At 49.9% G+C, this 23,037-nt stretch overlaps 1 protein-coding gene and 2 pseudogenes across 2 annotated transcripts; all 3 read left to right on the forward strand.

Annotated features, from left to right (window-relative positions):
- The first annotated feature begins 1,084 nt into the window (after positions 1-1,084).
- Positions 1,085-5,643, forward strand: LOC101754618 (elongation factor 2). 2 transcript variants are annotated; one of them, XM_004969851.4, is made up of 3 exons: positions 1,085-1,202; positions 2,424-2,562; positions 2,974-5,643. In XM_004969851.4, the coding sequence occupies exons 2-3, from the start codon at positions 2,472-2,474 to the stop codon at positions 5,412-5,414; spliced, it is 2,532 nt and encodes an 843-aa protein (XP_004969908.1). In that variant the 5' UTR covers positions 1,085-1,202; positions 2,424-2,471; the 3' UTR covers positions 5,415-5,643. The 2 variants fall into 2 exon arrangements, with proteins under 2 accessions (XP_004969908.1, XP_004969909.1); XM_004969852.4 differs by having other exon boundaries at positions 1,116-1,202; positions 2,427-2,562.
- Positions 5,644-6,537: 894 nt separating this feature from the next.
- On the forward strand, positions 6,538-10,052 carry LOC101765714 (annotated as a pseudogene).
- Positions 10,053-13,550: 3,498 nt separating this feature from the next.
- On the forward strand, positions 13,551-16,832 carry LOC101766134 (annotated as a pseudogene).
- Positions 16,833-23,037: the final 6,205 nt, after the last annotated feature.

The following is a 23,037-nucleotide window of genomic DNA, read 5'->3' on the forward strand; positions in this document are numbered from 1 at the left end:
TTAGCGGCTCCTATCCAAACAGTCCCTTAGTAAGTCCGGACTAAAGTTTCGATCACATCGAATATTTAGATACTAATTAATTACAAAATCAATTGCATAGATGAAAGCTAATTTGCGAGACGAATCTATTAAGCCTAATTAGTTCGTGATTTGACAATGCGATGCTACATTAAACATGTGATAATCATGAATTAATTAGGCTTAATAAATTCGTCTCGCGAATTAGCCACCATCTGTGTAATTAGTTTTATAATTAACTCATGTTTAGTTCTCCTAATTAGCCTTCGAAGATTCGATGTAACATGGACTGGACTTTACCTCAATGATCCAAACATCCCCTTAGTTCGCTTCCGATGTTGAAGATTCGTACGGTAAAATTGGTCCGTTGGATGCACCTCCACAACCTTACCCTAATCTCCACTGCCACCTATGGCTCCTCCTTGTCGGCGCTGCTTCCTATCCTCGCAGCGCCGCTGCTGGATGTTCCACGACCACCGCGCCCTGTAGTGTCGTCGTCGCACGCAGTCACACACAATCCCAAGCGCAGCCGTCCCATGCCGTCGTGCTGCTATCCGCGGCCACTGCACCCTGTTGTGCCGTTGCTTGCCGTGCTTGTTGCCCCGCGTGCTGCCACCGCTCGCCGCGCCGATGTCCGCAGCCTTGCGCAACTGTGCCTCTGCGCCCGTCACCCCACGTGTTGCCGCCGCGCGTCGAGAGATGCTCCGCGCCTACATGCTCTGGAGAAGGGAGACAAAAATATTGATGTGTGTAACGTGTACGTAGAAATGTTGAATGCATTATTTTCAAATGTTGAAATATAGTATATAAAATGTTGAATGTAGTATCACTCAACAAAATGTCAAACTATGTTTGAAAAATGTTGAACTATGTTTGAAAAATGTTGAAAATAGTAATTTTAAATGTTGATCTAACTTTTAGGTATTGTTGAATCTAAAATAATACTTCTATTTGCGTCTAAACGGGCTTTAAAGCCACGAAACTTATCCAGCTTCCACAAGTGAGCCCCCGTGACGAACGGCCCAGAAGCCGCCCGCCACGCAGCCGGCTCGACTAAACCGGATCGCCAGGTGCGTCAACTCCGCCGCTATAAATACCCTCAGAGGGCGGCCGCTAGGGTTTTAGTGCTTCTCTCCCGGCGGCGCCTCCACATCTCGTCTCTCAGATCGGGAGGCGAAACCCAGGTGACTGACCTCATCCTCTTTCCCCCACCCTCCGTCTCTGGTTGCTATAGCTAAGTTCATCCATGCGATGTCCTGCTAGCTGATTAGTATTTCTACTAGTGGAGTTCGAGTCGTTTTGGTTCCATTCAGTAGTGCTTGTGTTGATTGGATTGAATCGGAGGACTCGAAGTGGTTTGCTGCTCGAATCGCAAGTTTGTTGGGCTAATCTCGATGCAATTTATGTCAATTCGTTGTTTTAGTGGTCCTTGGCAGTTCTCTCTGTGACAGGTCCGTCCGATCTGTAGAGATGCGGTGGAATCCTGGTTTACTCAAAACGGTTCTAGATTCCTCTGTTGTTCCCTTAATTTTTGTTTACGTTAGGAGCCTATGAAGTGGATATGCTCGGATCCTTTTCTGAAACTCATCTGTTTACTCAGATCTGCTGGCAGCTCACAGTTCCAGGGTAGTTACGTTGATGGTCTAGTTTTGGTAGTTTCATGTTCTATTTCTGTCCATTTTTGTGATGTTCAGTATGTTAAAATACTATCTGTGCTTCTGAATATCTTGTTATATGAATTCATTGGACAAACTATGCATTCCTCTTGTAATATGAATTCATTTGACAAACTATGCATTTCTTTTAGAGTGTTTGTCTAAATTAATCTTCTGGTGTTTCCCTATGCCAGTCTGTTAATATGTCTGTATTATAGTGTTTTGTTTGAAGTGGTAATGTACATGGTGCACCCTGCAGTTTTTCATGTCTAATATTGGATCTCCTTGTTTGCTGTATGTATTAAGGATTAGTTTCACTTCTAATAGCTTACTGCTGATGCTTTCTTGTTTGTGTAATATGCTGTGTAATCATGTTGACCCTGAGGTTTGTAAGAATTCCTCTTATTTGATTATTGCATGGATTAGTGTCCTGAAGGATGTGGCTCCTTTGTACAATTAAGATAATTCACTTTTTTTTTTCTCAACTTTTATATGCTTACTAGCCCATTAGGTTGTGTAAACATTAGAGTGCTTTAGCCTGGTAAAGATGAGTTAAGCATTTTAAATAAATTTTTGGATTTGGTTGATATCATCCTTAACACCTGCATTTAAACAATTTGTCTCTTTTGATCCTGACTATTACAGTGGGTGTTACTTTCTTTAGTCATTCTGTGGTATCAAAGTTTCTGGTGTAGTTGTGTAATTATGGTTTTGGTTGGATTCTTACTAGTATTTTCTACCTTTAAACAGCAGGAAATTATATACATATTTGTAGTGTGATCTTCATAAGAAGTCAAGATGGTGAAGTTCACAGCGGAAGAGCTCCGTGCCATCATGGACAAAAAGAACAACATTCGTAATATGTCCGTTATTGCTCATGTGGACCACGGTATGTTAAGAACAGTGTTTAATTAAATGTTATGCATACCTGTTCCTCGACATTTTTCAGGCTTTTCAATTTTAGCAATTGTTTTTTTTCAGTATTAAATCTCTGAATTGTTCTTGCCAGTGAATGCGATTCATGCTGCGTTAGCTATCACAGACCTATTTTACATATGTAGAAATATTCATTTCATGTTGGAAATAGGCTTATTGTTCTTTTGTAATTAATGTATTGGTTTATCTCTAGATATTGCAGTGTATAGTATCTGTTTACTATGTGTTTTATATTGGGATGTATTGTTGTCTTTGTTAACTTGTGAGAGGTTGTCTATCCCTAATGTTGTACTATTCTTGATGCATCTTCGGACTGACTTTTAAGTTCCACACTATAGTCTTACATCTCATTAATTCTTTGCAGGCAAGTCTACCCTTACAGATTCCCTTGTGGCAGCTGCTGGGATTATTGCCCAGGAAGTTGCTGGTGATGTCCGCATGACTGATACACGTGCAGATGAAGCAGAGCGTGGTATTACAATCAAATCCACCGGTATTTCTCTGTACTATGAGATGACTGATGAGTCACTGAAGAGTTACAAGGGTGAGAGAGATGGTAACCAGTACTTGATCAACCTTATCGACTCACCTGGGCATGTTGATTTTTCTTCGGAAGTCACAGCTGCCCTTCGTATCACCGATGGTGCTCTAGTGGTGGTTGACTGTATTGAAGGTGTCTGTGTGCAAACTGAAACTGTGCTCCGCCAGGCTCTTGGTGAGAGGATTAGGCCAGTGCTTACTGTGAACAAGATGGACAGGTGTTTCCTTGAGCTTCAGGTTGAGGGTGAGGAAGCCTACCAGACTTTCTCCCGTGTCATTGAGAATGCCAATGTCATTATGGCAACATATGAAGATAAGCTCCTTGGTGATGTCCAAGTCTACCCGGAGAAGGGAACTGTTGCTTTCTCTGCTGGTCTGCACGGCTGGGCCTTTACCCTCACCAACTTTGCCAAGATGTATGCTTCGAAGTTTGGAGTTGATGAAACTAAGATGATGGAGAGGCTCTGGGGTGAGAACTTCTTTGACCCAGCGACAAAGAAGTGGACCACCAAGAACACAGGCTCTGCTACCTGCAAGAGAGGATTTGTTCAGTTCTGCTATGAGCCAATCAAGCAAATCATCAACACCTGCATGAATGACCAGAAGGATAAGTTGTGGCCCATGCTTCAAAAGCTTAATGTTACCATGAAGTCTGATGAGAAGGAATTGGTTGGCAAGGCTTTGATGAAGCGTGTTATGCAAACTTGGCTTCCAGCTAGTACTGCACTGCTTGAGATGATGATATTCCACCTTCCTTCCCCATCAAAGGCACAAAAGTATCGTGTGGAGAACTTGTACGAGGGACCCCTTGATGATATCTATGCTACTGCTATCAGGAACTGTGATCCGGAGGGTCCTCTTATGCTGTATGTTTCTAAGATGATTCCAGCATCTGACAAGGGCAGGTTCTTTGCCTTTGGTCGTGTCTTCTCTGGGAAGGTTGCTACTGGTATGAAGGTTAGGATCATGGGTCCCAACTATGTCCCTGGCCAGAAGAAGGATCTGTACGTCAAGAGTGTCCAGCGTACTGTTATCTGGATGGGAAAGAAACAAGAGTCTGTTGAGGATGTTCCTTGTGGTAACACTGTTGCTATGGTTGGTCTGGATCAGTTCATCACGAAGAATGCTACACTCACCAATGAGAAGGAGGTTGATGCATGCCCAATCAGAGCAATGAAGTTCTCTGTCTCCCCTGTTGTGCGCGTTGCTGTTCAGTGCAAGGTTGCCTCTGACCTACCCAAGCTCGTTGAAGGTTTGAAGCGTCTGGCAAAGTCTGATCCTATGGTCCTCTGTACAATTGAAGAATCTGGTGAGCATATTATTGCTGGAGCTGGTGAGCTTCACCTTGAGATTTGCCTGAAGGATCTGCAGGAAGACTTCATGGGTGGTGCTGAAATTATTGTTTCTCCTCCTGTTGTCTCTTTCCGTGAAACTGTTCTTGAGAAATCCTGCCGAACAGTCATGAGCAAGTCCCCCAACAAGCACAACCGTCTTTACATGGAAGCCCGTCCCTTGGAAGAGGGTCTCCCTGAGGCTATTGATGAGGGCCGCATTGGTCCACGTGATGATCCCAAGGTACGCTCCAAGATCCTCTCTGAGGAGTTTGGTTGGGACAAGGATCTTGCCAAGAAGATTTGGTGCTTTGGACCTGAGACCACTGGCCCGAACATGGTTGTTGATATGTGTAAGGGAGTGCAGTACCTCAATGAAATCAAGGATTCTGTTGTGGCTGGCTTCCAGTGGGCCTCAAAGGAGGGTGCACTGGCCGAGGAGAACATGCGTGGCATCTGCTTTGAGGTCTGTGATGTTGTTCTTCATGCTGATGCAATTCACAGGGGTGGTGGCCAGGTCATTCCAACTGCCAGGAGGGTTATTTATGCTTCTCAGCTCACTGCCAAGCCAAGGCTGCTCGAGCCAGTTTACCTTGTGGAGATCCAGGCCCCAGAAAATGCACTTGGTGGTATCTATGGTGTTCTGAACCAGAAGAGAGGGCACGTGTTTGAGGAGATGCAGAGGCCTGGTACCCCGCTCTACAACATCAAGGCTTACCTCCCTGTCATCGAGTCCTTCGGGTTCTCCAGCCAACTGAGGGCTGCAACCTCTGGCCAGGCGTTCCCTCAGTGTGTGTTTGACCACTGGGACATGATGGGCTCTGATCCTCTGGAGGCCGGCTCCCAGGCTGCTCAGCTGGTGTTGGATATCCGCAAGAGGAAGGGTCTCAAGGAGCAGATGACCCCTCTTTCTGAGTTCGAGGACAAGCTCTAAATTTTGGTGGTTTGTGCTGCTGTTACCCATGCTGGTTTCATGGCCAATTCGTCTACTGTAACGGGAACTACTTTCATGTTTCATTTCCTTTAGTTGTCAGATGCATCTGTTTTTGAACATCATTGGCCATATGGCATTGTGCTGCTAAGACTGTATTTTGTTATCCGGTTGTGATGTAACAGATGAAATAGAGTTCGTATCTGTGGTTTAAGTGGTAGTATTTGCGGTATAATGCTTGTTTCTACTGCCTTCTGAAAGCCTTTCTTTTGCCTAACGGTAGAGCGGATTAACTAAGGGTGTTGTATCATTTGATTCATTTGATCCTTCATCAAGGATGAAGCCATCTCCTCATGGGAACACATTATTCTACTAAACACATTCTACTATTAGAAGCGAAGATGTAACAAATTAGTTGAAAGAGGAGCGTTGAAAGAGGAGCGAACCATACTTTACTATATGGTAAGTAGCAAATTAGTTACAAGTAGCAAATTAGTTGAACTTTAGGATCATGCACGTTGAACCTTGTTATCTAGGATCATCGATCATGCACGTTGAACTTTGCTATCTAGGATCATACACGTTGAACCTTATTATCTAGGATCATCCATGGATCATACATGTAGTGCATCTGTGCATGCAATATTCTGCCCTTAGCTTGTTTTACTGCCGATAGCTATATAGTGCATTTAAATGCTTTTCTTTTGCCCACAGCCCCAGAGGTAGAGAGGACTAACTGTTTCTGTTGCTTTTTTTTTTACGGTCTACGGGAGAGAGAGTGTGTGTGTTGTGGGGGGGGGGGGCACCCCCACCTGATTTTCATTTCATTGAGGGTCTGTTTCAGGCCAAACGCTGTGTAGATCAAAAGGAGATAGAGAGAGGCAGTGTACATCTGGTTTTGTGATTGTTTTACATCGAAGCAAAGACAGTGCACCAGGAGTCGGTTATCACGCGATCCTCTATGCGAAACCGCTCGCGCCAAAGTCGGGCTTCATCTCGGCATGCCGACCAGAAGCGTTGTTGAGATGGAGCGCAGCGCTGGAACACTGGGTCATTCCGGTGCTTCCATAACATCCACGGCAGAAGGAGTTTTTTCTTGCTTTGCCTTTAGCTTGGCTTTAATCCTGTTAGCTATGCCTATGTAGAGCATTTGGTCCTTCGAATTTTAAATCGATGTTGATTTTGATTGCATGCCGTCATTTTGGGTTGGTTCCAACTATGTTTTTAATATCAGTCGTTCTGAAGGTTACTCTGTTGACACTTGATTGCATAACCGTTTGCTAGTTTTGCGTGCATCCGCGTGCTGGTTCGTCTCATCAAGAACTAGCCGTTGCTCAAAACTCTGGCTTTCAGGCATGGCCGCAACAGCCTGGAGGATGTGTTGCTGTTCTGTAGCTGTAGTGTGCGTCTGTGCTAGTGGATGCAGGGAGCCAGCGACCTAAAAGGAATCGTGTATTAGTGGATGCAGGACATCGGCCGCGGCGGCCTGGGGGAGACGACCACGCTCGACATGAACGGCAGTAAGTTCAATGGCACGATCCCGGCGTCGCTTACTGGCCTATGGAGCCTCCAGTATCTAGATGTGAGCGGCAACCGCTTCACCGGCACCATCCCAGCGTTGCTATCTGGACTCCGGAACCTCCAGCTTCTCGGCCTGAATGACAACCTCTTCACCGGCACCATCCCGGCGGACCTCGGCGAGCTGGCGAGCCTTCACATGCTGTATCTGGCAAACAACCAGTTCGATGCAGGCCAGCTGCCGTCGTCGTTCAAGAACCTGACCAACCTGGTCAGCCTCTGGGCGTCGCAGTGCAACCTCGTCGGAGAGTTCCCGAACTTTCTTTGGAGCCTGAAGGAGCTGCAACTATCGAATCTGTACACGAACAACCTCACCGGCAACTTGGTGGTTGATGGCCTTGTTGCGAGGAACTTGACAGTAATCGACGTCTCGGAGAACAAGATCACTGGAGTTATCCCGAGTGTTTGGGAGCTTGGAGAACCTCAGAGACTTGAACTTCTTCATGAACAACTTCTCCAGCGAGATACCAGCCAGCATCGGCCGGTTGCCCTCACTGACGAGGTTGAGGCTCCACACCAACATGCTTAACGGCACGCTCCCACCGGAGCTCGGAAAGCAATCGCCGGGCTTGAATTATGTTGAGGTTGATTACAATGAGCTCACCGCCGAGATCCCGGAAGGGCTGTGCACTGGAGACAACCTCCAGCACCTCACCGCCAAGAGCAACCAATTGAACGGCTCCATCCCGGCAGGCCTTGCCAACTGCGCCACTCTTGGAACCCTGTCGCTGGACAACAACCAACTCTCTGGCGACGTACCAGAGGCTCTGTGGACGGCGACGAAGCTTTACCAGAGGCTCTTCCGGCCACGGTGCATCTCAACCTTTCGACGATACTCATAGGGAACAACCAATTTGGTGGCAACATTCCGGCTGCACTAGCTGCGCTCCATGTGTTCACCGCCGAGAACAACCGGTTTTCTGGTGCGATACCGGCGAGTCTTGGCGACGGCATGCCGCTGCTGCAAAGACTGAACTTATCCGGTAACCAACTGTCCGACGGGATCCCCAGAAGCGTTGCTAAGCTAAGCCAGCTGACGGAAATGGACCTGAGCAGGAATCAGCTCACCGGAGGCATACCGGTAGAGCTCGGCGCCATGCCGGTGTTAAGTGTCCTTAACCTGTCGTCGAACAAGCTCTCCGGCAACGTGCCGCAGGCGCTTGCGAAGCCGACACTCACCGCCCTAACCTGTCCTCGAACCATCAGACCGGCCAGGTCCCGGCCGGGTTCGCCACCGCGGTCTACGACACCAGCTTCCTCAACAACCCCGGCCTCTGCACCGCCGCTTGGGGACCTGGCTACCTCACGGGCGTACGCTCCTGCGCCGGTGGATCACAAGACGGCGGTTCCTCCGGAGGCGTGTCGCACGCCCTGCGCAGGGGAACCTCGCCGTGGCGTTCGCCTTCTTCGTCGTCCGCGACATCAAGAAACGGCGGCGCGTCGCGGAGCAAGACAACTGGAAGATCACGCCTTTCGTCAAAGATCTGGGATTCGGTGAGGCACCCATACTCCGGGGGCTGACGGAGGAGAACCTCGTCGGGCGCGGGGGATCGGGGCGCGTGTACCGCGTCGCCTACACCAACCGGCTTAACGGCCGAGCCGGCGCGGTGGCCGTAAAGCAAATACGGACCGCCGGGAAGCTCGACCAGAAGCTGGAACGCGAATTCGCGTCAGAGGCTGGCATCATCGGCAACCTCCGGCACAACAACATCGTCAAGCTCTTGTGTTGCCGCTCCAGCGCCGAGTCCAAGCTCCTCGTGTACGACTATGGACAACGGCATCCTGGACAGGTGGCTCCACGGCGACGCCCTCGTCGCCGGCGGGCGCCCCATGGCGAGGGCGCGGTCCGCGCGGCGCGAGCCGCTGGACTGGCCGGCGAGGCTCAGGGTGGCCGTCGACGCCGCGCAGGGGCTGTGCTACATGCACCACGAGTACGAGCCGCCCATCGTCCACCGCGACGTCAAGACGAGCAACATCCTGCTGGACTCGGAGTTCCGGGCCAAGATCGCCGACTTCGGGCTGGCCACAGGATGCTGCTGCAGGCCGGGGCGCCGGAAACGATGTCCGCCGTCGCTGGCTCGTTCGGCTACATGGCTCCTGGTAAGGATTCAAACTTGCTGCTTTCAGTGAATTTCTGTCCCATTTCTACAAATGCCACGTGTTCTCGTGTTGCCGGACCTTAGATTGGGCCTTTTGATGCTTATCTGCAGAGTGTGCTTACACCAAGAAGGTGAACGAGAAGGTAGACAGCTTCGGTGTAATTCTCCTGGAGCTCACCACCGGAAAGGAGGCCAACAACGGCGGCGAGCACGGCTGCCTGGCGGACTGGGCACGGCGCCACTACCAATCAGGAGGGAGCATCGCCGACGCCACAGACAAGAGCATCAGATACGACGGGTACTCTGACGAGATCCAGGTTGTCTTCAGGCTCGGCGTGCTCTGCACCGCCGATATGCCGTCGTCGCGGCCAACATGAACGACGTGCTGCAGATCTTGGTCAAGTGCAGCGAGCAGACGTACCACAAGGGCAAGACGGAGCGTGGCCTCTTGTATGAGGTGGCTCTTCTACCCAAACGCGGCATTCGCCGGAAACAGCTTTCAAACGGCTCGGGGATCGACATCGAAGAGAAGATGACAGCATTGTCTGAAGAAAGGAACTGACCACTGCATATGCCAGTAAGCAGCTTGTGACATCGTCAGTGAACTGCTTGCTATAGTGATACTTCACATTTTAGCAGAGTACAGCGGAGAATTATGCCTCTAATCTTTTTTTTTCTGAGGAGCTAAGTATCTTTATATTAAAAAGAGAATATAAATAGAAAAAATCAGTCCATTGGAAGCAACCACTCTAGCTCACCTAGGAGAATAGAGAGATTGCATAAATAAGCGAAGAAAAAACCGTCACCAGACCTTGACCCTGCACGGCTGGACTAGGGACATGCATAGTATAGAGCAGGGCTTGTGGTTAGCCAAACCGTTCTGTGTATTGATACTGCAAATCTGTATTAAATCACACACACATTATACGTTCCGACAGAAGAACTAGCAAACATTACGATTATACTCCCTCCGTTCTTAAATATATAACGCTATTGACTTTTTTATTTGTTTGACTATTCATCTTTTCTACAAATATTTTTGCAAATAGATAAACCTACGAGTTAAATTTAAAGTACATTCCACAATAGTCATAATGATACACATTTTACTTTAGTTAACTAACTCATTCAATAGATATTGATGGTCAAAGTTGAAGTAAAAAGCCAACAGCGTCATATATTTAAGAATGGAGGGAGTAATTTATTTCTGAAATAAAGGCAGGAGATGGAGCTCTGCTTATCCATTCAGAAATTAGTACGATTGAATGATTTTGTCTCCTTCCAGTTTAAAACACAGAATATTACACGGATAGGCACTGATTGTTATCCGGAAGAAAATGAATTTTTATATTTCAAAAGAAAAGGCCCAATTTGCACCCTCTAGCTAGCACGATAATCCAATTTTCAGCTAAACTGACCATGGGCCGGCCCAAAGGCACAGGAATTTGGCCCGGTCTAGGCATGGCAGCCGTCGTGCCCGTGCTAGCCCGACCCACACCATGGGCCGTGCTTGGGCCGTTGCCTCAGCCCACGTACTGGTCCGGCACGGCCTGCCCATTTGGCCCGTCGGGATTAAGTGGGCGGCCCATCCTATTAAGGCCCACTCGACCGCATATAAAACCCCCCACCCCCAAACGGCCAAATCCTACCTTCCTCCTCGTGTCCCGCGCCCTTCGCCGCCGTCACCTCCCCCGCGCCCTTCGCCGCCTCTCGCGCCCGCCGGCCGCTCGCGCCCTCCGCCGCTTCCCCCCGCCGCCTCCCTCACGCCCTCCGCCGCATCCTCCCACCGCCTTCCTCGTGCCCTCTGCCACCTCCCGCGCCCGCTGGCCTCTCGCTCCCCTGCCACCTCCCCCGCGGCCCTCTGCCGCCTCCTACACCCGCCGGTCCCTTGCCGCAACTGGGGAAGATGGTGGCCTGCACGGCGGCGCGCGCAAACGTCCTGTCGTCCCTCGGCGGTGGGAGTTGCGGCACGAGTGGGCGCCTGGGCAGATCCGGGAAAGGTCTATGGGCGCCCTGACGACGAGGTGGTCGAAGTCATCGGGGCTATCGGACTCGACGACGATAGGCGCTACGGGCGTATGAGCAGAGGAAGGGTGAATTCTGTGCCGCAGGCTGGCACGAGCACGCTGAGGCCGTTATGGCCCGCCAGGCCAGCGTGCCGGCACGGCCCACCTAAGAAGGCTGCGGGTCATGCCTGGACCGCTCCTTCGGCACATGGGCCGGCACGGCCTGGCACTATTACCGTGCAAGCCTAACCGTGCCGGGCCTAACCGTGCCAGGCCAAATCGTGCTCGTGCCAGGCCGGGTTGGGCTACCCATTTGGCCATCTATACATCCAACGGTTGAAACCAGATAAATTTTATCCTTTAGCTGGTTTCAAAGATGTTTTTTTTGTTTTATTAGACATTTAAAAAAAATCTGATTTAATCTAAAAATCCATAACTAATTAATTTTAAATCATAAAAGTATGAAACTATTACCCATCATCTTTTTCTAGAATGTTACCTTTTATGTTGGTTTTTTTGAGTTATTTGCATATTATTGTCCCCATCTCTAGTGTTTTATTGCTTGTAGTCAAACCTGCTATTTTTTTATTGTTGTTTTGCATTGTATGATTATTGGATGCTATGTGATACAAAGATAATTGTTCAACAACCATATGCATCATGAAGAAATTTCCGGATACGATTGATATTAGTACATTATTAACTTCCCATCAAGAAATATCAATGAAGTGTTTTATATGAATATTTTTAATGCACCTTGAGTTTTTGGATAACCTTTTTCATAAAAGTTAATTAGATGTATTCTTAACTAAATAAGCCATTTGGTAAATTTTCAAAAATGTTTATTGAGGTAACAGAAAATTTATTTATTTATTCTGGAAAAAGTTTTTTTAACGAAGTTAGCAAGGAAAGCACCTACCTATTTTTTATTTGTTATTTTAGACCCGTTTAATTCGCTCCCACGAGAAGTTGAATATAGACCTGCAAGATGTTACTCAGGTGCTCTAACCACTAGACTAGAGTCCCTTTCGCTTCTGAAAAAGGTTTTACAAAAATCTTTTCCCTATTATCTTTTGTTAAGTCTGGGATGTTGCCGCACGTGGGAAAGAAAGAACGGGAAACATAGACCGAGACCGCTGCTGCGCCGCCACCATGCTTTGCCGTCGGAGGGTTAGGGTTCGGGGTTTCGGGTTATGGGTCATCGATGGCGCGGCTATCTCCGATGTGGCTGGGATATATGGGAGGTTGACGGTGGCTAGGTAGCAGGCGGTGGTGGCGGGTTGTGTGCGGGATGGCGGGACACCACCAGTTCCGATCTGTGGAAGACAATAGGTGGCCTCTAGAGGCAGCGGGGGAATCTTGGTGAGCTTCCCGCGCGGGGCTGGGTTAGGGCGGCGAAGGATGGTGGCGGTGGATGTGGCAGCGCGAGCCGCCGAAGATGATGGAGGATGGCGGCGCGGGCGCGAGCAAAGGAGGATAGTGCGATGGTGATCGAGGGTTGCGACCGGCGACGCCGGATGCAGTGGCGAGAGTCGTCGGAGCTAGAGGAGGAGGGCGGCGCGGGGGCATGGGCGTGCGCGCTCCTGGGCTGCCATCACTGAAGGTGACATTGGTGATTTTTGTCACCTTCTGTGATATATAGATATAGACATGCTCTAGATAGAGGACTCCTTGGAGAGACCCCGAGAATGGAGATGGGCATTTGGAGGTCTTCCAAAATAAGGAATCTAGAGGACTTGCTAGAATGCATTTTTTTTGACTTGGGCCATTGGAGTTGTTCTAAGCCAACAACTATTAGCATCCTTTTAGATAACTCTGTTAATCTGAAATACAACAGTTTCCTACTTTATGTATAATGAGTGTCATTGCGTCACTACGTGCGAGGTCTACTTTATGGCGGATCTGAAGGTGTGTTTGGTTGGGATGTGGCTTTTGGAAAAGCTATTGTGAGCTGTGGGCTGTGAAAAAGTAGCGGGGAGAAAGCAGCTGTGGGAAAAGCTGAAGACCGTTTGGTTAGAGCAGCTACGAAACTGTAGGTTGTGTAAGAAATACCTGTAATGCCCCTAAAGGTCTGTGGGTGTGTTTACATGCAAATTGCTCATAACAAAATAATGTGTTCACTAATTCACATGTAAATGACTATTTTAGAAAGGAAAAAAAATAAATTTTATATGTTCTTCATCCATCTAAGTGATTGGTCCACATAAATAGAACAATATCCATCAAAAGGTTTATACAATGATGTCATCTCTCAACCAAATAAAAGTCTTCTTCTAGACCAGTAGTACCAAATAAAAGTCCAAAACCCACGCAGCAAACCGAACGGGGCTCGTGCCAGTCTAACAAAAACCAACTCCCGCTCCCTCCGCATTTGATTGCAGAAGCAGATCGTCCTCCTCTTGCTGCGTTAGTAAGGTACATAATAATACAAGTATTGCTAACTTGATGAAGGAATCATGTATACCTTTAGGAGGCACGAGAAATATGTCACACCACGCCGCGCGTCCGTGTACCCGCGTATCCTCGGTCTCGTGCTCGTGCTGCTCCGCGCGGCTGCGCAGCCCCCGCCGGCGGGCGAGGCGCGGCTGCTGCTCGAGATCAAGCGCGCGTGGGGCGACCCGACCGTGCTCGCGGGGTGGAACGGCACGGCCGCGGCCGCGCTCTGCAGCTGGCCGCACGTCGGGTGCGACGCGTCCGGGCGCGTCGTGAACCTCACCCTCGCGAACGCTCACGTCGCGGGGCCCTTCCCTGACGCCGTCGGCAACCTCTCCGGCCTCACGTACCTCGACGTCTCCAACAACAGCATCAGGTCCGTGTTCCCGAGCGCGCTGTACCGCTGCGCTTCGCTTCAGTACCTCAACCTCTCCCAGAACTAATTCGGCGGTGTGCTCCCGGCAGAAATCGGCAGCGGCCTCGCCGCGAGCTTGACCACGCTGGACCTCGACGGCAACGAGTTCAACGGCACCATCCCGGCGTCGCTCTCCCGGCTCCGGAACCTCGAGTATCTCGCGCTGAACAGCAACCGCTTCACCGGTATCATCCCAGCGGAGCTCGGCGAGCTCGCGAGCCTGCAGGTGCTGTATCTGGATAACAACCCGTTCAACGCAGGCCAGCTGCCGGCGTCGTTCAAGAATCTGACCAACCTGGTCAGCCTCACGGCGTCGCAGTGCAATCTCGTCGGGGACTTCCCGAACTTTCTTTGGAGCCTGAAGAAGCTGCAACAATTGTATCTGTACACGAACAACATCACCGGCGACATGGTCGTTGATGGATTTGCGGCGAGAAGCTTGACAGAAATCGACGTCTCAGAAAACAAAATTAGTGGAGTCATCCCTGAAGTGTTTGGGGGATTGGAGAACCTCACACTCTTGAACCTCTTCATGAACAACTTCTCCGGCGAGGTACCAGCCAGCATCGGCCAGTTGCCGTTACTGAGGATATTGAGACTCCACACCAACAGGCTCAACGGCACGCTCCCACCGGAGCTCGGAAAGCAGTCGCCGGGTTTGTATTATGTTGAGGTTGACTACAATGAGTTCACCGGCGTGATCCCGGAAGGGCTGTGCACCGGAGGCAACTTACAGTACCTCACCGCCAAGAGCAACCGATTGAACGGCTCCATCCCGGCAGGCCTTGCCAACTGCACCACTCTGGAAACCCTGTCGCTGGACAATAACCAGCTCTCCAGCGACGTGCCAGAGGCTCTCTGGACGGCAACGCAGCTTTACTTCGTGACACTACAGGGTAACCAGCTCACCGGAAGTCTTCCTGCGACGATTCTTCTCAACATTTCGACGTTACGCATTGGGAACAACCAATTCAGTGGCAACATTCCGGCTGCAGTAGCTGCTCTCCAGGTGTTCACCGCCGAGAACAACCGGTTTTCTGGTGCGATACCGGCGAGTCTTGGCGACGGCATGCCGCTGCTGCAAAGACTCAGCTTGTCCGGGAACCAACTGTCCGGCGGGATCCCGAGAAGCGTTGCTAAGCTAAGCCAGCTGACGCAAATGGACCTGAGCAGGAATCAGCTCACCGGCGGCATACCGGCAGAGCTCGGCGCCATGCCGGTGTTAAGTGTCCTTGACCTGTCGTCGAACAAGCTCTCCGGCAACGTACCGCAGGCGCTTGCGAAGCCACAACTCACCTCCCTGAACCTGTCCTCGAACCAGCTGAGCGGTCAGGTCCCGGCCGGGTTCGCCACAGCGGTCTACGACACCAGCTTCCTCGACAACCCCGGCCTCTGCACCGCCGCTGCGGGATCCGGCTACCTCACTGGCGTCCGCTCCTGCGCCGGCGGATCACAAGACGGCGGTTCCTCCGGAGGCGTCTCGCACGCGCTCCGCACAGGCCTCCTCGTCGCCGGCGCCTCGCTCCTCCTCATCGCCTCGGCGTTTGCCTTCTTCGTCGTCCGCGACGTCAAGAAACGGCGGCGCGTCGCGGAGCAAGACGACTGGAAGATCACACCTTTCGTCAAAGATCTGGGATTCGGTGAGGCACCCATACTCCGGGGCCTGACGGAGGAGAACCTCGTCGGGCGCGGGGGATCGGGGCGCGTGTACCGCGTCGCCTACACTAACCGGCTTAACGGCAGAGCCGGCGCGGTGGCCGTGAAACAAATACGGACCGCCGGGAAGCTCGACCAGAAGCTGGAACGCGAGTTCGCGTCGGAGGCTGGCATCCTCGGCAGCCTCCGGCACAACAACATCGTCAGGCTCTTGTGTTGCCTCTCCAACGCCGAGTCCAAGCTCCTCGTGTACGACTACATGGACAACGGCGGCCTGGACAGGTGGCTCCACGGCGACGCCCTCGTCGCTGGCGGGCGCCCGATGGCGAGGGCGCGGTCCGCGCGGCGCGAGCCGCTGGACTGGCCGGCGAGGCTCGGGGTGGCCGTCGGCGCCGCGCAGGGGCTGTGTTACATGCACCACGAATGCGAGCCACCCATCGTTCACCGCGACGTCAAGGCGAGCAACATCCTGCTGGACTCGGAGTTCCGGGCCAAGATCGCCGACTTCGGGCTGGCCACGATGCTGCTACAGGCCGGGGCGCCCGAGACGATGTCCGCCGTCGCCGGATCGTTCGGCTACATGGCTCCTGGTAAGGATCCGAACTTGCTATTTACAGTAGATTTCTGTCCCATTTTTCCAGATTCAGACATTAAGTAACTAGGGAGCATCTACTGTAGCTGTAGCATATGTCACGAGTTATCGTATTGCCGGACCTTCGATTTGGCGTTTGATGCTTATCTGCAGAGTGTGCTTACACCAAGAAGGTGAGCGAGAAGGTTGACGTCTACAGCTTTGGCGTCGTCCTCCTGGAGCTCACCACCGGCAAGGAGGCCAACTACGGCGGCGAGCACGGCAGCCTGGCGGAATGGGCACGACACCACTACCAGTCAGGAGGGAGCATCCCCGACGCCACAGACAAGAGCATCAGATACGCAGGGTACTCCGACGACATCGAGGTTGTTTTCAGGCTAGGCGTGCTCTGCACCGCAGAGATGCCATCGTCGCGGCCAACCATGAACGACGTGCTGCAGATCTTGGTCAAGTGCAGCGAGCGGACGCACCAGAAGGGCAAGACGGAGCGTGGCCCGGAGTATGAGGCTGCCCCGCTACTTTCCAACGGCTCGGGGATTGAGATTGAAGAGAAGATCGACTTCGACCGCATTGTCTGAAGAAAGGAACCGACCACTGCACAGGCCAGTAAACAACCTTCGACAGCATCAGAGAACGGCTGTAGTGATACTTCAGTTAGCACATTTTAGCAGAGTGCAGCGAGGGCTATAGTTGTCACAAGACCTTGACCCTGCACTAGGTCGTTAGTACAGGCATGTTATAGATCAGGGCTTGTGGCGAACCAAACCGTTTCTGTGTTTTGACACTGCAAACTTGTATTATTAAATCACAAACACATTAGACTAGTCAGACAGAAGAACCAGCAAATGTGATGATTTCCTTTTGAAACAAAGGCAGAAGATGGAGTTCTGCATGTCTATTCAAAAATCAGTACGATTGCATGAATTCATCCACCTGTTTATTGTAAAAGCACTGGTTGGTTGGGATATGGCATCATAATACAAACTTGGAGTGATAAGGAAAATGAAGCTGGAAGGAAGGGCTACTGCCCCAAGAACTCCATTGGAGCTAGTAGAGGAGGAGGAGGAGGAGGAGAAGGTAGGGAAAAGAAGAAGAAGAAAAGATGAAGAGGTGGTGGAGATGGGGAAGGAAGAAGCTAGCCCCCTATATTTGTACTTTGTCTCAGCCATTGAGGGGGTGTTTGGATATTAGGTCCTAAACTTTAGACATGTCACATCGGATGTTCGGATGCTAATTAGGAGAACTAAACATGAGCTAATTATAAAACTACTTGCAGAATCCCTGGGCTAATTCGCGAGACAAATCTATTAAGGCTAATTAATCCATCATTAGTAAATGGTTATTGTAGCACCATATTGTCAAATCATGGACTAATTAGGTTTAATAGATTCGTCTCACAAATTAGACTTCATCTGTGTAATTAGTTTTATAATTAGACTATGTTTAATACTTCTAATCAGTATCCAAACATCCGAGGTGACAGATGTTAAAGTTTATCACGTGGGAGCCAGCCCCTGAATGTGCTATATTTCGAACTCATTGACGCCATGCGGTTTTTTTTTATTTTTAACCTTTTTTATTTTTATTTTTAAAAATAACCTCTGCCGAACTTTATTTGCGGCAGATGACCCTTTGCTCGCGCCAGACCGCCTGGCGCGGCAGGAAGCCTCTGCCGTGCCACATGCATTGGTGTGGCGGACCCCTGCCACGCTGGCGCGGCGACTTGCCGCACCAGGTGGGCACTGACGTGGGCGGGCGCTCGCCGCGCCAGCCCGCCTAGCACGGGCAGCGCCTCACCTAGACACGCACGCTGGCTCCTTCCTTCCTCCCTCCCTCCTTTCTTCTTCCTCCAGAACACCCGTGCCCTAGGGTATGTTTTGGACTTGAGAGCAAGGGGGCAGCCTCAGTGGTGGATACTCCGTCCCAAAGCATACTCTTGTCATATAAGGACTGGTTCATTGGGCGAGTCTTTCTTGTGAACCGTACAACCATACATGCCAAAAAAGTACAACCTTCGGAAGTACCTACCTATGTGAGGCCTTGGTTCAAACCCCGCTAGCTGAACCTAGTCAACCATCCCAAGGGGTCAAGGTGGGCAACGGGTATACTGGAGCAGGACCTTCGCATAGTCCCAGGTCCGGTCAGCACGGGTCGACTGTTGAGAGGGCCGGAGGCCCTGATAATTTATTTATGCATGCCTTTCCTGGGATAGTATCAGCAGGCCCCTATTTAGACCCCAGTATATCCGTGGATGGACCTAAGGAATGCCGTCCAGAGATGGACACGGGCAGGTACAGATCTCGTAGGCTAGTAAGTACTATGTATGGGCTAGCCGGACATATGGGGAAAGTGTACACCTCTGCGCAGAGTATAATCTATTCGAATAGCCGAGGCTTACGGTCACGAGCCTACTAAGTCAAAGCCCCCATGATTACTCTTTCAAGCTCTTTGGGTGGGATTAGTGTGTTAAAATTATTGGATGAAGGTCGAATGACTGGATTCCAGGACTAAAACGTGGGGATTGGTACGGGAGGTAGTTTTCCCCTCTATAACCATCACTCTAAAATAACATGCTTTTAGAAGAGTATTTTCAATTCTCACCTTTTAATTCACCTTGCATATGAGAGATGCTTTAGGCTTAGGATTATACCTATAAACCATGTTCCTTATCCACCTCCTAAATTGCATATAATTACTTGGTAAATGTTGGGACTTGCTGAGTACCAACCATAAGTATACGCAACCTTACTTTCATCATGCAGGTGTAGATCTCCAGATCTCCAGGTGTTATAAACCATCTTGTTAGTGGATAGGCACCACTTCGCTACATTAAGGTGAAAAACTTTTCTTATTAAATTAGACACCTTTTCTTTCTTAAATACTAAGTTGTGATGATAATGGTATTAGCCTACTAATCCAGGGACTAATACATGTGATCAGCGGGACTCCCAAAGAGAGGTCCCACAGGCTGTCTCCAGTGTGACCAGGATATAGAAGAGGTCATTGGCAGCTAGGTAGCAGGCGGTGGTGTGCGGGTTATGTGCGGGACGGCGGGACGCCACCGGCCGCGATCCGTGGAAGACAACAGGTGGCCTCTGGAGGCAGTGGGGGAGTCACTTCGAGCTCCTCAGCATGTCCAGGTTAGGGTGGCAAAGGATGGTGGCAGCGGATTTGGCGGCACGAGCTGCCGGAGATGGTGGAGGATGGCGGCGCAGGGGCGAGTAGAGGACGGGGTGCGATGGTGATTGAGGGTTGCGACTAGTGGTGGCAAGAGCCGTCGGAGCTACAGGAGGAAATGCTCACGGGAGCATAGGTTGCGCGCGCTCCTGGACCGCCATCACCGAAGGCGACATTAGTGATTTTGTCGCCTTCAGTGATATATAGACGCGACCCCCGAGAATGGAAAAGGGTATTTGGAGGGCTCCGGGAACCTAGCAGAGAACTTGCCGGAGTGCTTTTTTTTTTACTTGGTCCTATGGAGTTGTTCTAAGCCAACAACTATTACTCTATTAGCAATTTTAAGATAACACTGAAATATGGTAGTCTCCTACTTTATGTGCAGTGTCGTTGCGTCCATAAGTGTGAGGTCTACTTTATAGCGGACCTGAGCCTCAACCGCTCCGGCCCACGGGCACAAAAAAACTCTAATTGCCGTGTTTGACGGAGCACTGTGGGAGTTCTGCTGGGCTGTCCCGTTTCTGGTGACCGTTAGATTAGCGAACTGATTCCGAACCCGTTGATTAGCGATGCGGTCAAGAGCAAAAATCGATTCCTCTAACTGCCAACAAACCATATTATTCACTGGTAGTTTGAATCCAAACTCCAAAGTCTTCCAGAGCACCAGCCAAGGTCGGCACGTACTACTAATCAAAGGCAATTCGAGAGCTTCGCAGCAAGCACCTCCTGCACGGTCTGCTGCCAAAGTGTGCACACCAAATAAAAGTCTTCTTTTAGACCAGTAGTACCAAATAAACGTCCAAAACCCACGCAGCAAACCGAACGGGGCTCGTGCCAGTCTAACAAAAACTGGGGACTCCCGCTCCCTCCGCATTTGATTGCAGAAGCAGATCGTCCTCCTCTTGCTGCGTCCACCTCGCGCCGTGGCGGCCGTGCTGTGCAGGCGTGCACAACCAACGCCACGCCGCGCGTCCGTGTACCCACGTATCCTCGGTCTCGTGCTCGTGCTGCTCCGCGCGGCTGCGCAGCCCCCGCCGGCGGGCGAGGCGCGGCTGCTGCTCGAGATCAAGCGCGCGTGGGGCGACCCGCCCGTGCTCGCGGGGTGGAACGCCACGGCCGCGGCCGCGCCCTGCAGCTGGCCGCACGTCGGGTGCGACGCGTCCGGGCGCGTCGTGAACCTCACTCATATTTGGCAATCAAAATGCGAAATACTTCTGGATCAAAGACACCCTTTTCATCATTTAGAGACTTTGGCTTCGATGTTGCTATGAATCTATCCCTATCCTCTTACGGAATGGCATGACAGTGAATCGCAATATACCTGCTGAGGTGAGTTGTACCTTTTCCAGGTTCATAGGATAAATGAAACTTACAGTATCTGCATATTGCCTTCTCCTTGCCATCAATCACTTCGGTATCAACAAATTTCCAAACTTTAGCCCTCTTCCTAGATGATCGACTTGACTGGTCAGTTACCAAACTATCACGGCTGTCTACCTCAAGCACAACTTCTTGTCCTAGATCCATATCACCTAGATGACACAAATGCAGTTTCAATATAAGATAACAAAAGGAATCACAATTGTTACATAATAAAAATTAGAACTACTGAACATAACATTCAGATTGCCATCACTTTTTTACTAGGCATATTGCGACATGGAGAATATATCACCAGAATAGAGAATCACTAGTTTACTACTCCCTCCGTTCCAAATTGTAGGTCGTTTTGGCTTTTCTAGATTCATAGATACTATTATGCATCTAGATATAGTGTATGTCTAGATGCATAATAATATCTATAAATCTAAAAGAGCTAAAACGACCTATAATTTGGAACGGAGGGAGTACATCGCTACAAGCCCTAAACATCCCATACATGCCACTCAATCACACACGTATTCCTGCAGGCAAGAAAAATAGAACTGCTTTCATGATTCCATGGATCTCTGGGCAACGATGAAAGAGACAATAGTTTAGCATCTTGGGTACACTAGTATACTACACACACATATATATATGCTGCAAATATTCAGAGTTCATAGTTCAGACTACTTGGTTCTTATAGGATGTGGCTACTCTAATGCAACAGATAGTACCTGAACAATTTGACGAGCCAAAACTTACAGTCAGAAACAAACCAAACTACCCAATGAACCGGAGCAATAGCCTTAGAATGAAGTATGGCTTTAATGCACACTGTGGTAGAAAATAATGCAAGTCTAGGATTGTCGAGATTAAAGTATCGTTACCTTGTTGAGAATGTTGCTGGGGAATTGCCTAACAGAGAGCACGTCGGCAATGATGGTGTGGACGAGGATGGCACAGATGACGCTCAATCAACCGCTTTGTGGCTGCACTACAATGCTTTGTGGCTGCACTACAAAGTAGAAGCATCAAAATGCTGTCATAACATGCTCTGTCACCAAAGCATTCGATAATCTCAAGTGCTTTAAAAATCTCAGATGAAATCTCGGAGGAACATGTGCTACTGGCTCCAAGAACAGAAGATGCAACACATGACGAAAGCGACCATATAATTTGTATGCGTATTACAACACCACATCAACTCGTTCTTTTACCAAACACAAGAATCAGACACAACATGGAGAGTCAAGAAAGATGCACTCACCATATTTCGGCAAACTGAAGACAATTGTTGTTACGGGGATTTCTTGGAGATGAGCACCGCGCTGCCCCTTCGCAGCTCTAGAGGGGATCTCCACCCCTTGTGGCGGATCCACTTCGGATTAACTTGATTAAAAAAAGTTAAGTCGCCTAACATGCGACACCCATGCCTAAGCCAAGTTAACACGAAGTGCCGTCGGATTTCATCCGATGAACCACGTGAACAGGATCGAGTTAGCAAACTCACACGAAGATGAGTGGTTCCAGAGAATACAACAAGTCCACCGAGTGGAACAACTTAACCATTTAGTTCGACCAGAAAAACAATTCATCAGAGTTTTACAAGGTTTCAAAAGAAAACAATCGAAGGTAAACAGCAAGCGGAAGCTAAACGCAGGGGTCAGACGTCCTTGGTGAGGCCAGCCAAGACGTCAGTGATCCCTTTCCTCGCCATCCGAGGAGGGATCCCACTCGACCGTCCAACCCGGAGGGAGCTGGGGCGGCCAAGTGCCAGCGGAAGAAGGCTCGGGAGCAGCGACTTCACCTGAAAAACAGGAGCCACAACAAGGCTGAGCTACTAAGCTCAATAAGACTTAACCGACAGGGAGTAACTACTCCACCACTTCTAGACATGCAAGGCTCTTTGGCTGAGGGGGGTTTGTTTGCCAAGAAGCACTAGGTAAAACCCTATTTTTAAGTTTTAGCTCCGGTTCTAAGTTCATTATCCAGTCTAAGTTTTGCAACCTATTCTAGGCAACCATAGAACCAACCAAAGGTATATATATATATAACATCATAAAGACCATGTCGTCATTATATTTCTTTCTTACTCAGGGTAGCATAGCGATCAAGCAGTCTCAAACTGTGAGAGGCAGATGAATTGATTCGAGTTCTTTAACCATGCATGGTGAACCTAACCTCACGACATCCGCGCACCCGAAGGTCACTTCCTGTGTCGGCCTTCCCCATCAATCCCCTAACCCGTGTCGGGCCCATTTCCTTTGGTGTAAGGTTCCACAGACCCGGCCTCTGCCGTTCTGTG

This window comes from Setaria italica, chromosome V (genome assembly GCF_000263155.2).
Source record: "Setaria italica strain Yugu1 chromosome V, Setaria_italica_v2.0, whole genome shotgun sequence".
Classification (NCBI taxonomy): Eukaryota; Viridiplantae; Streptophyta; class Magnoliopsida; order Poales; family Poaceae; genus Setaria; species Setaria italica.